At 53.8% G+C, this 12,148-nt stretch overlaps 1 protein-coding gene across 1 annotated transcript in view; it reads left to right on the top strand.

Annotated features, from left to right (window-relative positions):
• LOC138215424 (histone-lysine N-methyltransferase 2C-like) overlaps positions 1-12,148 on the top strand; it is a 44,634-nt gene that overhangs the window by 10,973 nt on the left and 21,513 nt on the right. The window contains 26 exon segments of the mRNA XM_069177562.1: positions 82-282; positions 356-1,341; positions 1,441-1,542; positions 3,194-3,319; positions 5,374-5,493; positions 5,628-5,729; positions 5,870-5,974; positions 6,342-6,523; positions 6,605-6,769; positions 6,861-6,964; positions 7,362-7,421; positions 7,808-7,910; positions 8,004-8,104; positions 8,245-8,373; positions 8,474-8,578; positions 8,669-8,793; positions 8,893-9,088; positions 9,263-9,340; positions 9,481-9,516; positions 9,967-10,110; positions 10,324-10,356; positions 10,486-10,605; positions 10,740-11,075; positions 11,285-11,358; positions 11,794-11,928; positions 11,930-12,040. Of these exon segments, the coding sequence (XP_069033663.1) occupies positions 82-282; positions 356-1,341; positions 1,441-1,542; positions 3,194-3,319; positions 5,374-5,493; positions 5,628-5,729; positions 5,870-5,974; positions 6,342-6,523; positions 6,605-6,769; positions 6,861-6,964; positions 7,362-7,421; positions 7,808-7,910; positions 8,004-8,104; positions 8,245-8,373; positions 8,474-8,578; positions 8,669-8,793; positions 8,893-9,088; positions 9,263-9,340; positions 9,481-9,516; positions 9,967-10,110; positions 10,324-10,356; positions 10,486-10,605; positions 10,740-11,075; positions 11,285-11,358; positions 11,794-11,928; positions 11,930-12,040 (4,079 nt within the window).

The following is a 12,148-nucleotide window of genomic DNA, read 5'->3' as shown; positions in this document are numbered from 1 at the left end:
CGCACTACTTGTTGCTGTGACCTCAGAGTTTGTGGGACCATTTCGGGTTTCTGAGGTTATGAACACTTCTTGTTCCTTTAGATGTCAGCATGGCAGAGGAGCAGGGAAAGACTGAAGAGGAGGGAGAAGCTCCACAACAGGAGGAGGAGGTGGAGGAGAGAGAGAAACCTCATCAGTCAACACAGGAGAGTCCAGAAGAAGAGGATCCTGTTGACAGGACAGAGGGAGGAAGAGGAGAACCAAACCAGGAGGAAGAGGACCAGTATTCAAACTGTCGTTCAGGTAGGTCTTGTAATCGGGGTACTCTAGTAATCAGTTGTGTTCAGGTTTAACTTCCTCCTCTCTTTCTCTGCAGGAGTCCAGCTGACTGAACAGCAACAGTCTCCCCCTCACACCGCTGCCGCCTCCCCCTTCCTCCCACAGCCAGCTCCTCCCTGCCCCCTATCCAACATACCATGCTCTGCCTTACCTCCCCAAATGCCTTCATCCTCCCCCTCGTCTTCATCTGCAGTCTCCCCCGTCCCCTCGCCACAATCACCTCCTCAATCTCCTCCTAGAGCTGGATCTCTGGAGGCCTCACATTCCTCCTCTCCTCACAGGACTGCCTTATCCCCCTCCTCCCCTCAGACACTGCCCCCTCTGCTAGAGGACCGCCCCCTGGAAGAAGAACCCACCAGTCAAAGAGAAGCCAAGAACGGGAAGGAACAGGAGGTAGGGCTAAAGGACAAAACATATTTCTGCCCCGTGACATCAGCGGAGGATGACAGCCAATCACAGAGCCTCTTTAAACCTGTTGCTCTGGCAACAACACCCACCAAAGATAAGCACCAGTCACACACTGAGCCTTCGGACAAGGAGGTAGAGGAGGAGCATCCTGTAATACCGGAGCCAGCAGCATCTGACATGCTAGCTGCTTGTCCTGTGGTTACTGGGCAACAGCCACTGAGTGAGAAGCGGGATACAGAGGATGAGGACCAATCAGATCTGGAGGAGGAGGAGGAGGAGGAGGATCCGGTGAGCCCTGTGCTGGACCTGGACCCCTCTTTAGACATGGAGGTGATGGAGCTGATGACCTCATCTCCGCCCTCCCTCCTCCATCTCTCCTCCCCCAGCCCACCGGCCCCCTCCCACAGGGGTAAGAGTCGGACCCTCAGGCCGCCTCCCTGCTCCTCAAGGCCTTCAGATGACCTCTCGATCCGTCTCAGGCAGTCTCCTTTCTCCACTGAGGCCTCTCCTGAGACCTCCCCTGCCAGAGCACCAGTCACCCCACCCCCGCTCTCCCCACCATCTCCTCCTCTAAGGTCCTCCCCCCCTGCGAGAGAGTCTCCACCTCTCTCCAAGGTAAAACTAACACAGGACAACAGTCTCCTCCTTGGTTTGTGCATCTTGTTAGCTCCTCCCACTGACTGACTTGTGTTCACATTTTGTTCTCATCTCCAGGCTCCTCCCACCACTGTGCTCCTCTTCGCTCCTAAAATTGGCATGGGGAAGCCAGCCATCTCTAAGAGGAAGTTCTCCCCCGGCAGAGCCCGGGTCAAACAGGTGGGTGACCTTTGACCTCTGCAGAGTTTGGGCTTTTGTGCTTGAACTGGACCTGTTTCCCGTTTTTCTTCGGTCAGACCTTTGTTTTTGTAGTTTTACGTATTTCTTTTCAGAGCGTTCGTCTTCTGGGAACTGACCTGGTGCTGTTTGTGTGGTCCCGTCCGTGTTTACAAACCATTTTTCTAAATGAAAAATGAAACTAAAACTAAATGAAGAGTAAAAGAAACTAAATGTTTTCATAGTTGACTTTTGATTTCCTTGTTGGATCAAACACCAGTTCAATCCTTCGTTTCATCCTTAACTCCCTTCTGGTTGTTTTTCTTCTTCTGCCGTTTAATGGGTGATGATAGCCTGCTTCAACTTCCTGTGATTGGTCTGAAAGTCTAAACCATCCAGGAAGTGTTTTCACGCTGCAAACGACTGGACTCAGACCGCCTCTGTTGTGGGACCAGATTCTGGTCCGAGGCTCCTGTGATTTGACAAAAGTTAAAACTGATGTTTACGACATTTTATTGATGGTGTGATCAATCAATAAATTGAGAAAGTAATCAGTAACTGCAGCTGTGGAGATGGAAGGTGATGTTGGATTCTTCCTCAGTGGTGCTCCCTCTTCTTTATCAGCCTCCTCCTCTTCATCCTCACCTGTCAGTCACTAACACTGCATCCATCCCTTCAGCATGTGGGACACACACACACACACACACACACACACACACACACACACACACACACACACACACACACACACTCATTGATCACAGCATGAAGCCGTCTGTTCTGTATGTGAACTGATCAATCAGCTGATCAGTTTGACTCTGGAACAGAGACTGACGGCTCCCAGTATGACTGTCCCAGTATGGGTGTGTCCTGATTGGTTGCATGTTGTTGTTATGGCAACATCGTCTCATCATGACCTCAGTTATTTCACCTGGATTTTATTTTCCTGTTTCAGTTTTACTTTTTTGTTTTGTGGCTGTTGCATTTATGTTACTACGTTTTGTTCCCCTCCTCCTCCTCCATCCTCCTCCTATACCTCCTCCCTCCTTCTATACCTCCTACTATATCTCCTCCATTGTCCTCCTGCTATACATCCTCCCTCCTTCTATACCTCCTACCATACCTCCTCCTATTATACCTCCTCTTCCTATACCTTCTACTATACCGCCTCCTCCTATACCTCCTACTATACTTCATCCTCCTATACCGCCTACTATACCTCCTCCTCCTATACCTCCTACTATACCTCCTACTATACCTCCTCTTCCTATACCTCCTCTTCCTATACCTCCTGCTATACCTCCTCCTCCTATACCTCCTACTATACCTCCTCTTACTATACCTCCTGCTATACCTCCTCTTCTATACGTCCTACCTACTATACCTCCTCTTCCTATACCTCCTACTATACCTCCTCTTCCTATACCTCCTACACCTATACCTCCTACTATACCTCCTCTTCCTATACCTCCTTCTGTACCTCCTCTTCTCCCTCCTTCTATACCTCCTTCTATACCTCCTCCCTCCTTCTGTACCTCCTCTTCTCCTCCTTTCCTTCCTCCTAATCTTCCTCCCCTTTTGTCCTTTTCTTTGGCCTACTCCACTTCATCCACCTTCCTCCACCTCCACCTCCTCTTCCTCCTCCCTAACTCAGGGTTCGTGGTGGAGTAATCGCAGGGCGGTGAGCCCCCCCTCGTCCTCCCAGGATTCCACGGGGGAGGGAGGGTGGGACAGCCCTAAGGCCCGTCCACCGGACTCCCCCCTCTGGAGCATGAGAGTGGTAAAGAAGCGCACCATAACTCTGACAGGCTGTAACTAATCAGCAGCTTACTAACTCCGTCTCTGCTCTGGGACGTAACAGTGTGAGAAACAAGTGCACCCCGACTTTCAGTCTGCCTGTCTGTGTGCTGGAGCTAACACCAGCTTACTAACTGTGTATGTGTAGTCCCACCCCTCCAGGGCATTAAGGCGGGGCAATGAAATGCTCCTGAGGGCGACCTTTGGTCATAAGGTCAGGGTTATATTTCTGTTTAGCACAGGAAGTGATGTCAGCGGACATTACTATTCATAGGGGGTTCCTGTAAACCACCAGGGTGTTCAGGAACTGAAAGGAGCGCGGGGTGTTGGGTGATTGAAAGGAGCGCAGGGTGTTGGGGGATCGAAAGGAGCGCGGGGTGTTGGGGGATTGAAAGGAGCGCGGGGCGTTGGGGGATTGAAAGGAGCGCGGGACATTGGGGGATTGAAAGGAGCGTGGGCCGTTGGGGAACCGAAAGGAGCGCGGGGCGTTGGGGGATTGAAAGGAGCGCGGGGCGTTGGGGGATTGAAAGGAGCGCGGGGCGTTGGGGGACCGAAAGGAACGCGGGACATTGGGGGATTGAAAGGAGCGTGGGCCGTTGGGGAACCGAAAGGAGCGCGGGGCGTTGGGGGATTGAAAGGAGCGCGGGACGTTGGGGGACTGAAAGGAGCACGGGGCGTTGGGGGACCGAAAGGAACCCGGGACGTTGGAGGATTGAAAGGAGCGCGGGGTGTTGGGGGATTGAAAGGAGCGCGGGGTGTTGGGGGATTGAAAGGAGCGCGGGGTGTTGGGGGACCGAAAGGAACACAGGGTGTTGGGGGATTGAAAGGAGCGCGGGGCGTTGGGGGATTGAAAGGAGCGCGGGACGTTGGGGGAACGAAAGGAACGCAGGGTGTTGGGGGATTGAAAGGAGCGCGGGGCGTTGGGGGATTGAAAGGAGCGCGGGGCGTTGGGGGATTGAAAGGAGCGCGGGGCGTTGGGGGATTGAAAGGAGCGCGGGACGTTGGGGGATTGAAAGGAGCGCGGGGCGTTGGGGGATTGAAAGGAGCGCGGGACGTTGGGGGATTGAAAGGAGCGCGGGGCGTTGGGGGATTGAAAGGAGCGCGGGGCGTTGGGGGACCGAAAGGAACGCGGGGTGTTGGGGGATTGAAAGGAGCGCGGGGCGTTGGGGGATTGAAAGGAGCGCGGGACGTTGGGGGATTGAAAGGAGCGCGGGACGTTGGGGGACCGAAAGGAGCGCGGGGCGTTGGGGGATTGAAAGGAGCGCGGGACGTTGGGGGACCGAAAGGAGCGCGGGGTGTTGGGGGATTGAAAGGAGCGCGGGGCGTTGGGGGATTGAAAGGAGCGCGGGACGTTGGGGGACCGAAAGGAGCGCGGGGTGTTGGGGTACGTTGGGGGACCGAAAGGAGTGCGGGACGTTGGGGATTGAAAGGAGCGCGGGGCGTTGGGGGATTGAAAGGAGCGCGGGGCGTTGGGGGACCGAAAGGAACGCGGGACGTTGGGGGATTGAAAGGAGCGCGGGACATTGGGGGACCGAAAGGAGCGTGGGGCGTTGGGGGACCGAAAGGAGCGCGGGGCGTTGGGGGATTGAAAGGAGCGCGGGACGTTGGGGGACCGAAAGGAGCGCGGGGTGTTGTGTGATTGAAAGGAGCGCGGGGTGTTGGGGGACGTTGGGGGACCGAAAGGAGCGCGGGGCGTTGGGGGATTGAAAGGAGCGCGGGACGTTGGGGGACCGAAAGGAGCGCGGGGGTGTTGTGGGATTGAAAGGAGCGCGGGACGTTGGGGATTGAAAGGAGCGCGGGACGTTGGGGGACCGAAAGGAGCGCGGGGTGTTGTGGGATTGAAAGGAGCGCGGGGCGTTGGGGTACGTTGGGGGACCGAAAGGAGTGCGGGACGTTGGGGATTGAAAGGAGCGTGGGGCGTTGAGGGACTGAAAGGAGCGCGGGGCATTGAGGGACCCTGCTGATGTAACTGTGATCAGTGTTTCTATGGTAACAACTATGTGCTGCCATTAAAGAGGTGATGCCCCTCCCCATCAGGGTCGTGGCTCCGGGTTTCCGGGCAGGAGGAGGTCCAGAGGAGGAGGTGTTGGGGGAGGAAGAGGAGGAAGAGGAAGGAGCCGGCTGAAGACTCAGGACAGTCTGACTGTGTCACCAGGAGTAAGAACACACACACACACACACACACACACACACACACACACACACACACTCACACACACAGATATACACACACACGCCAGGTGTTAATCAGCTGATCGGTCACTGATCAGTATTGATTACTTGTGTGTCAGTGTGTCTACGTGGAACCGTTCCAGGCGAAGGAGGAGGAGGAGAACTCGATGCATAACACGGTGGTGATGTTCTCCACCTCCGACCACTTCACCCTCCGACAGGTACGTCACCTTTTTTTTTTTTTTTTACAGCTACAGACTTGTTTCAGTCCGGCGGCTGTGCAGTTAACCTGTGTGTGTGTGTGTGTGTGTGTGTGTGTGTGTGTGTGTGTGTGTGTGTGTGTGCGCGTGCGTGCGTGCAGGACATGTGTGTGGTGTGTGGTAGTTTTGGTCAGGGAGCTGAAGGCAGACTGTTGGCGTGTTCTCAGTGTGGACAGTGTTATCATCCCTACTGTGTCAACGTCAAGGTCAGCACACACACTCCTACACACACCTACCTGTAATCTGATTACACACCTACCTGTAATCTGATTACACACCTACCTGTAAACTGATTCCCTTTTATTTAGCTAGTATTCCAATAATCTGATCATTGTTAGATGTAATTTGATTATTTTTTATTTATTTGATTACTGTAAACTGTGATTGGTTCATCTCTCTGTAATCTGTTTAATCTGGCCACTGTCCGCGTAATCTGATTACTTCTGACTGTAGTCTGCTTCCTCTGTGTAATCTGATTACTTTTACTGTAATCTGGTTCTTCTGTGTAATCTGATTACTTTTACTGTAATCTGGTTCCTGTGTAATCTAATTACTGTGGGGTGTGGTCTCCAGATCACCCGGGTGGTCCTGACCAAAGGGTGGCGCTGTCTGGAGTGCACGGTGTGCGAGGCGTGTGGCGAGGCCAGTGACCCCGGACGACTGTTGCTATGCGACGACTGTGACATCAGCTACCACACCTACTGCTTGGACCCTCCCCTCCACACTGTACCGAAAGGAGCCTGGAAATGCAAGTGGTGGGTCTATCTGTCGATCAGCTGATCCGCCAGCTGTCAATCACGTCAGGCACCTGTTACTCACCTGTCCTCTGTCTCCAGGTGCGTGTGGTGTGTCCAGTGTGGCTCCGCCTCCCCCGGGCTGCACTGTGATTGGCAGAGTAACTACAGCCTGTGTGGGCCGTGCTGCAGCCTGAGCCGCTGTCCGCTCTGCCAGAGAGCGTTCGCACAGGACGACCTCATCCTGCAGTGTCAGCAGTGTGACAGGTACACACACACGCAGGTCCAACAGCTCTGTGGGGACCCAGAGGTCCTGTTCCCGGCCCTAACGTCTCTGTGTGTGTGTGTGTGTCTGTAGGTGGGTTCATGCTGTGTGTCAGGGTTTGACCACTGAGGATGAGGTGGAGGTCGCCGCTGACGAAGGCTTCGACTGTTCGCTGTGCAGGACACACGGCTCCTGCGGTAGAAACACACACACACACACACACACACACACACACACACACACACACACACACACGCTCACACTCACTCACTCACACACACACACACTCACACACACACACTCTCACACACACACACTCACTCACTCACTCACTCACACACACTCTCACACACACTCACTCACACACACACACGCTCACACTCACTCACACACACTCACACACTCACACACACTCTCACTCACTCACACACTCACTCACTCACTCACACACTCACTCACACACTCACATACACACACTCACATACACACACACACACACACACACATTCACACACACACACACACACACACACACACACTCACACAGCAGCTTTCATTGTGTAGTGTGCTCAGGGTGGTGTGTTCTCGTTGCAGGGAGGTCCGACTCTGTGGGTCCCTACATGGCTCAGATCATCTCCAGGATCAGAGAACCGGGTCAGTCCGACTCTAACATGTTCTGGTGGTCCAACAATGGCCCGCGGCCCTCAGACGGCCCATCACACCAAATCTGTGGCCTCCAAAGAAATCTGCAGTTTCTTTCTTTGTGCATCAAAGTGTAGCAAACTATTAAAGTATATTCAGTCAATCACAGCTGTCAATCATAACCACATACATCCTTTCTAAAGCATCAAATCAATAATCAACCACAAACTGATCAGAAACGTCAACATGAGAAGAACTAGTAGAATTTATTTGAGTTTGCATTGCTAACATGAAGGGGCGTGGCTTATGACCTGTACTGCAGCCGGCCACCAGGGGGCGATCAGGTGATCAGACGTCATGTTGGCCATCTTTGTAAACAGTTGTGTGTGTGTTTGCAGACGCGAAGACGTACACTCAGGACGGCGTGTGTCTGACGGAGTCTGGTCTGTCTCAGCTGCAGTCTCTGGTGGAACCGCTGACGTCACCACGCAGGTACCGCAGGTAAGCCCCCCACCCACCTCCCCAATCCAGGTGAGAGTCTGAGGTGAGCGTTGGAGCTCCTTCTTGTGACGAGCTGCTGTCTGCGTCCTGCAGGTGTAAACCCAAACTGAAGCTGAGGATCATCAACCAGAACAGCGTGTCTGTCCTGCAGACGCCGGACCCTGAGACGCCTAACGAGCAGGACCACGGCAGAGGTTAGAGGTCACTCACACACACACACACACACACACACACACACACACACACACGTTGGCCTATGTGTGTTCCTGAGGATGTGATTTATAAACAAGGAATAAATAAAAACGGATAAATAAATAACCCTTCTGTCGTCCAGGTGACTTGGAGTGTGACATGAAGTCTGACTCCAGCCCAGAGCGAGACCACGCCCACGACTACGATGTCACCAAGGAGGCTGAGGTTATCGACGGCAACAAGAAGAGGAAAAGGAAACCCTACAGACCTGGTGAGGAGGGCCGAGAGTCTCTGTGGACATCAAAGGACAGACTCTGTACCGGTCTCCTGTCCTCACCTGTGTGTCACCTGTGTGTCCTCACCTGTATCAGGTATCGGGGGTTTCATGGTGCGTCAGCGTGGAGGGAAGTCCGGTCCAAGCAGAATCAAACTGTGCCGGAAAGACTCAACGGAGACGCTGCCGGGACTTGATGAAGGTGGGACCGCTGTCACCTGCAGCTGAGGCCCCCTCCCCCCACTTCCCCCAGTCTCTATCAGTCCAACTCACGCCTGAATCTTTCCGTCAGGCCCGCTGGATGCAGACGTTGCCATGGAGACGGCGCCCCCCATTGACCAGCCGATGGAGAAGGTGAAGAAGAGGTATAGGAAGAAGAAGACGAAGCTGGAGGAGGCGTTCCCTTCATATCTCCAGGTAACACACACACACACATACATACGTTCGCACACATACTCTCACGCACACACGCACTCATAGTGAACCCCTACGATCTGATTGGCTGCTTGTGTCCAGGATGCCTTCTTCGGTCGGGATCTTCTGGATCGCAGCCGGCAGGTGGACAGGAGGGCGGGGCCGGAGGCACCGGGTGGCAGCCAATCAGGAGCAGCCACAGCAGACGTGAAAGGCCCCGCCCCTGGATTACAGGTCCCCTCCCCCTCTGTGCTGAGGGTTGGCGCCATGGCAACCAGCGCCAACAGGAAGCAGCTGCGTGAGTTCTTCATTGTTCATTGTTTCATCATTTCTTCATCTTTCATTGGACGCACCATGGCTGCCTCAATTTGGGCGGAGCCTCATTCAGTGAGTGTGTGTCATCATGATGTGTGTGTGTGTGTGTGTGTGTGTGTGTGTGTGTGTGTGTGTGTGTGTGTGTGTTACCATCCAGCCTTGTCGGAGGAAGCTCTAGTGGATCTGTCCGACGTCCTCAACACTGACCCTCACATCCTGGCCACGGGACCCGCAGGTATACCCTCTGGTTGCCGTTAGCGACCGCCATCCTCGCCGTTCATGTCCTGTTTCCTGTCACATGTTCGCAGTTTGTCAGCTGACACGCAGAGGACAACACCAACGAAGAAGAGTGTAACTGTGGTTGTTTGTTTCCAGGTCAGTTCCAGGTGGAGCGCTCCCCGTCTCCATTTGGTAAGGACCAGGACCTCCTGCTGCTGCTCCTCCTGCTGCTCCTCCTTCCGCATTGTCCTCCTCCTCCTTCCTCCTCCTCCTTCTTCATCGTCCTCCTCCTGCTGCTGTTCCTTCCTCCTCTTCCTCTTCCTCCTCATTTCCGTCCACATTTCCCTCCTCCTCCTCCTCCTCAGTGGTCAGATGATATCGTCACGCCTCTTTGAGTTCTGACTCCAGTGATGCTGCTTCTCTCACCTGTCTCAGGGTCTCAGTTCTTCTTCTGTGGTTTCAGTCTCACAGTTCACAAACTAAATGCTCACCTTCCTGCAGCTGCTTCTTCTTCTTCTTCACATTTCAGAGAGTCTTACTCTGCTGCTTCCTGCTGACCATCTGTCTCCCTGTCTGTCTCTCTCTCTCTCTGTCTGTGTCTGTCTGTCTAACTGTCTCTCTCTGTGTCTGTCTGTCTCTCAGCCGGTCTCGACATCAGCTCCATGGCCGATGATTCTTTGACATCTGAGCCAACAGGAAGTGGTGGGGGGTGTGGCCAGAGGACAGTGCAGGAGGAGCCTCTGGATGCCATTTTGAGTCCTGAGCTGGACAAGATGGTGACTGACGGTGAGTTTCTGTTCTCTGACACGAACAGACACATCAATGTTTTACTGTTCGGAAAGCCCTGCTTTCAAATTTAAAGCCTTCATTTCAAATTTAAAACTCTTGTTTCCTGGTTTCAGATTAAAAACCTGGTTTCCTGGTTTCAGATTAAAAGCCTGCAGTTCTGATCAGATGTGAATTTGATCTGAGGACTCACTTATTGTTGTTGTGTTTCAGGAGCTATCCTCAGCAAACTCTACAAGATCCCAGGTACCACCTGCTGACATCACTTCCTGTCTCTCACACAGCTCACCTCTGTGTTGACAAGAAGACCGTCTGTCATCTTTTATAATGTGTGTGTGTGTGTGTGTGTGTGTGTGTGTGTGTGCGCGCGCGCAGAGCTGGAGGGGAAGGACGTGGAGGAGGTGTTCACTGCTGTTCTGAGTCCAAACAGAAGCAACAACCAACCAGAGCAACAACACACACACACTGCTGCAGGGAGCAAGACACACACCACAGGTACACACACACACACACACACACACACACACACACACCACAGGTAAACACACACACACACACCACAGGCACACACACACCACAGGTACACACATTGATACCTGTACTGATCACCTGTACTGATCTCTCATCAGCTGCTGTGTTTCCTCGCCTCCCTCTGATGAACGGCCTCATGTCCGCTGCTCCTCACCTTCCCAACACTACCATGATGCCCGGCGGGGCCCAGGGTCCAGCTGGCTTCAGGATGCCTCCTCCTGAGAGCCACGCCCCCACTCCTGTTCAGGGCCACACCCCCGCCCAAACTTCAACCAATCAGACGTCAGCAGGAGAGGGGGAGCAGGACGCTCTGTCCACGGCTCAGAGGAGCATGTTGAAGTGGGAGAAGGAGGAGAGTCTAGGAGATATGGCAACCGTCGCACCTGTCCTCTACTGCAACACCAACTTCCCACAGCTGAGACACCAATACCCAGGTGAGGCACTCGGAGACACAGTCCTCATGTCTCTGCCCTCTCTGTCCATCTGGAGCTCACAGTCCTGCCTGTGATTGTTGTTGCAGTACCGCTGCTGACCACCAGGGGCACTCCTCAGTGTGTTTAGGTGGCCGTCTGTCCTTCAGTTTGTCAAAAACATCAACATAATACTGTGTTTGTGTGTGCGTGTGCGTGTGCGTGTGTGTCAGAATGGTCCACCAGGGTGAAGCAGATAGCGAAGCTGTGGAGGAAGGCCAGCTCTCAGGACCGATCTCCGTACGTGGTGAGTTCATGATCCTCCAAGGGTCAGATAGTCCTGGTCAATCCTGGCTAGCCCTGGTTAGCCCTGGTTAGCCTTGGTCAATAATGGTTAGATCTTGTTAGATCAGGTTAGTCCTGGTTAGATCCAGTTAGTCTTGGTTAGATCAGTTTAGTCCTGTTTAGATCAGGCTAGTCCTGGTTAGATCTGGTTAGCCCTGGTTTGATCAGGTTAGTCCTGGTCAGATCAGGTTAGACATGGTTAGATCAGGTTAGCCCTGGTTAGATCAGGTTAGTCCTGGTCAGATCAGGTTAGACATGGTTAGATCAGGTTAGCCCTGGTTAGATCAGGTTAGATCATGTTAGATCAGGTTAGCCCTGGTCTGTCGTAGGTGATCTGCTAATTGTCTCCGTGCCCTCCTGTTTCTTAGTGTCTCACCATCTCCTTTTGTCTCTGCAGCAAAAAGCCCGGGACAACCGGGCAGCTCAGCGAATCAACAAGGTGCAGCTATCCAATGAGCCGCTCAAACGCCCCGCCCCCTCCCAGCAGCAGCAGCAGCCGCCAGTGCTGCCCCCCCCCGCCCCCACCGCCGCCGCCGCCGCCGCCGGGTCTCTACGACCCCGTTACCATGGAGACAGACCTGGCCTTCAAGGACCCTTTGAGGCCCAAAGAGACGGAGCAGGAGCAGGAGTGGAAGTTCAGACAGGTGAGCAGAGCTTCGCTGGCTTCAACACGTCGTTCCCCTTTCATGAGGCGGAGGGAGAAACCAGCACCAGACTCCAGTCAGAAAACAGGCCATTTAAGAGTGAAAACA

The sequence above is a fragment of the Embiotoca jacksoni genome, unplaced genomic scaffold (genome assembly GCF_022577435.1).
Source record: "Embiotoca jacksoni isolate LCO1_2020_lvr unplaced genomic scaffold, fEmbJac1.0.p SCAF_75, whole genome shotgun sequence".
Taxonomy (NCBI): domain Eukaryota; kingdom Metazoa; phylum Chordata; class Actinopteri; family Embiotocidae; genus Embiotoca; species Embiotoca jacksoni.
Note: the sequence above shows the minus strand (reverse complement) of the source record. Positions and strands in the feature narration are given on the sequence as shown.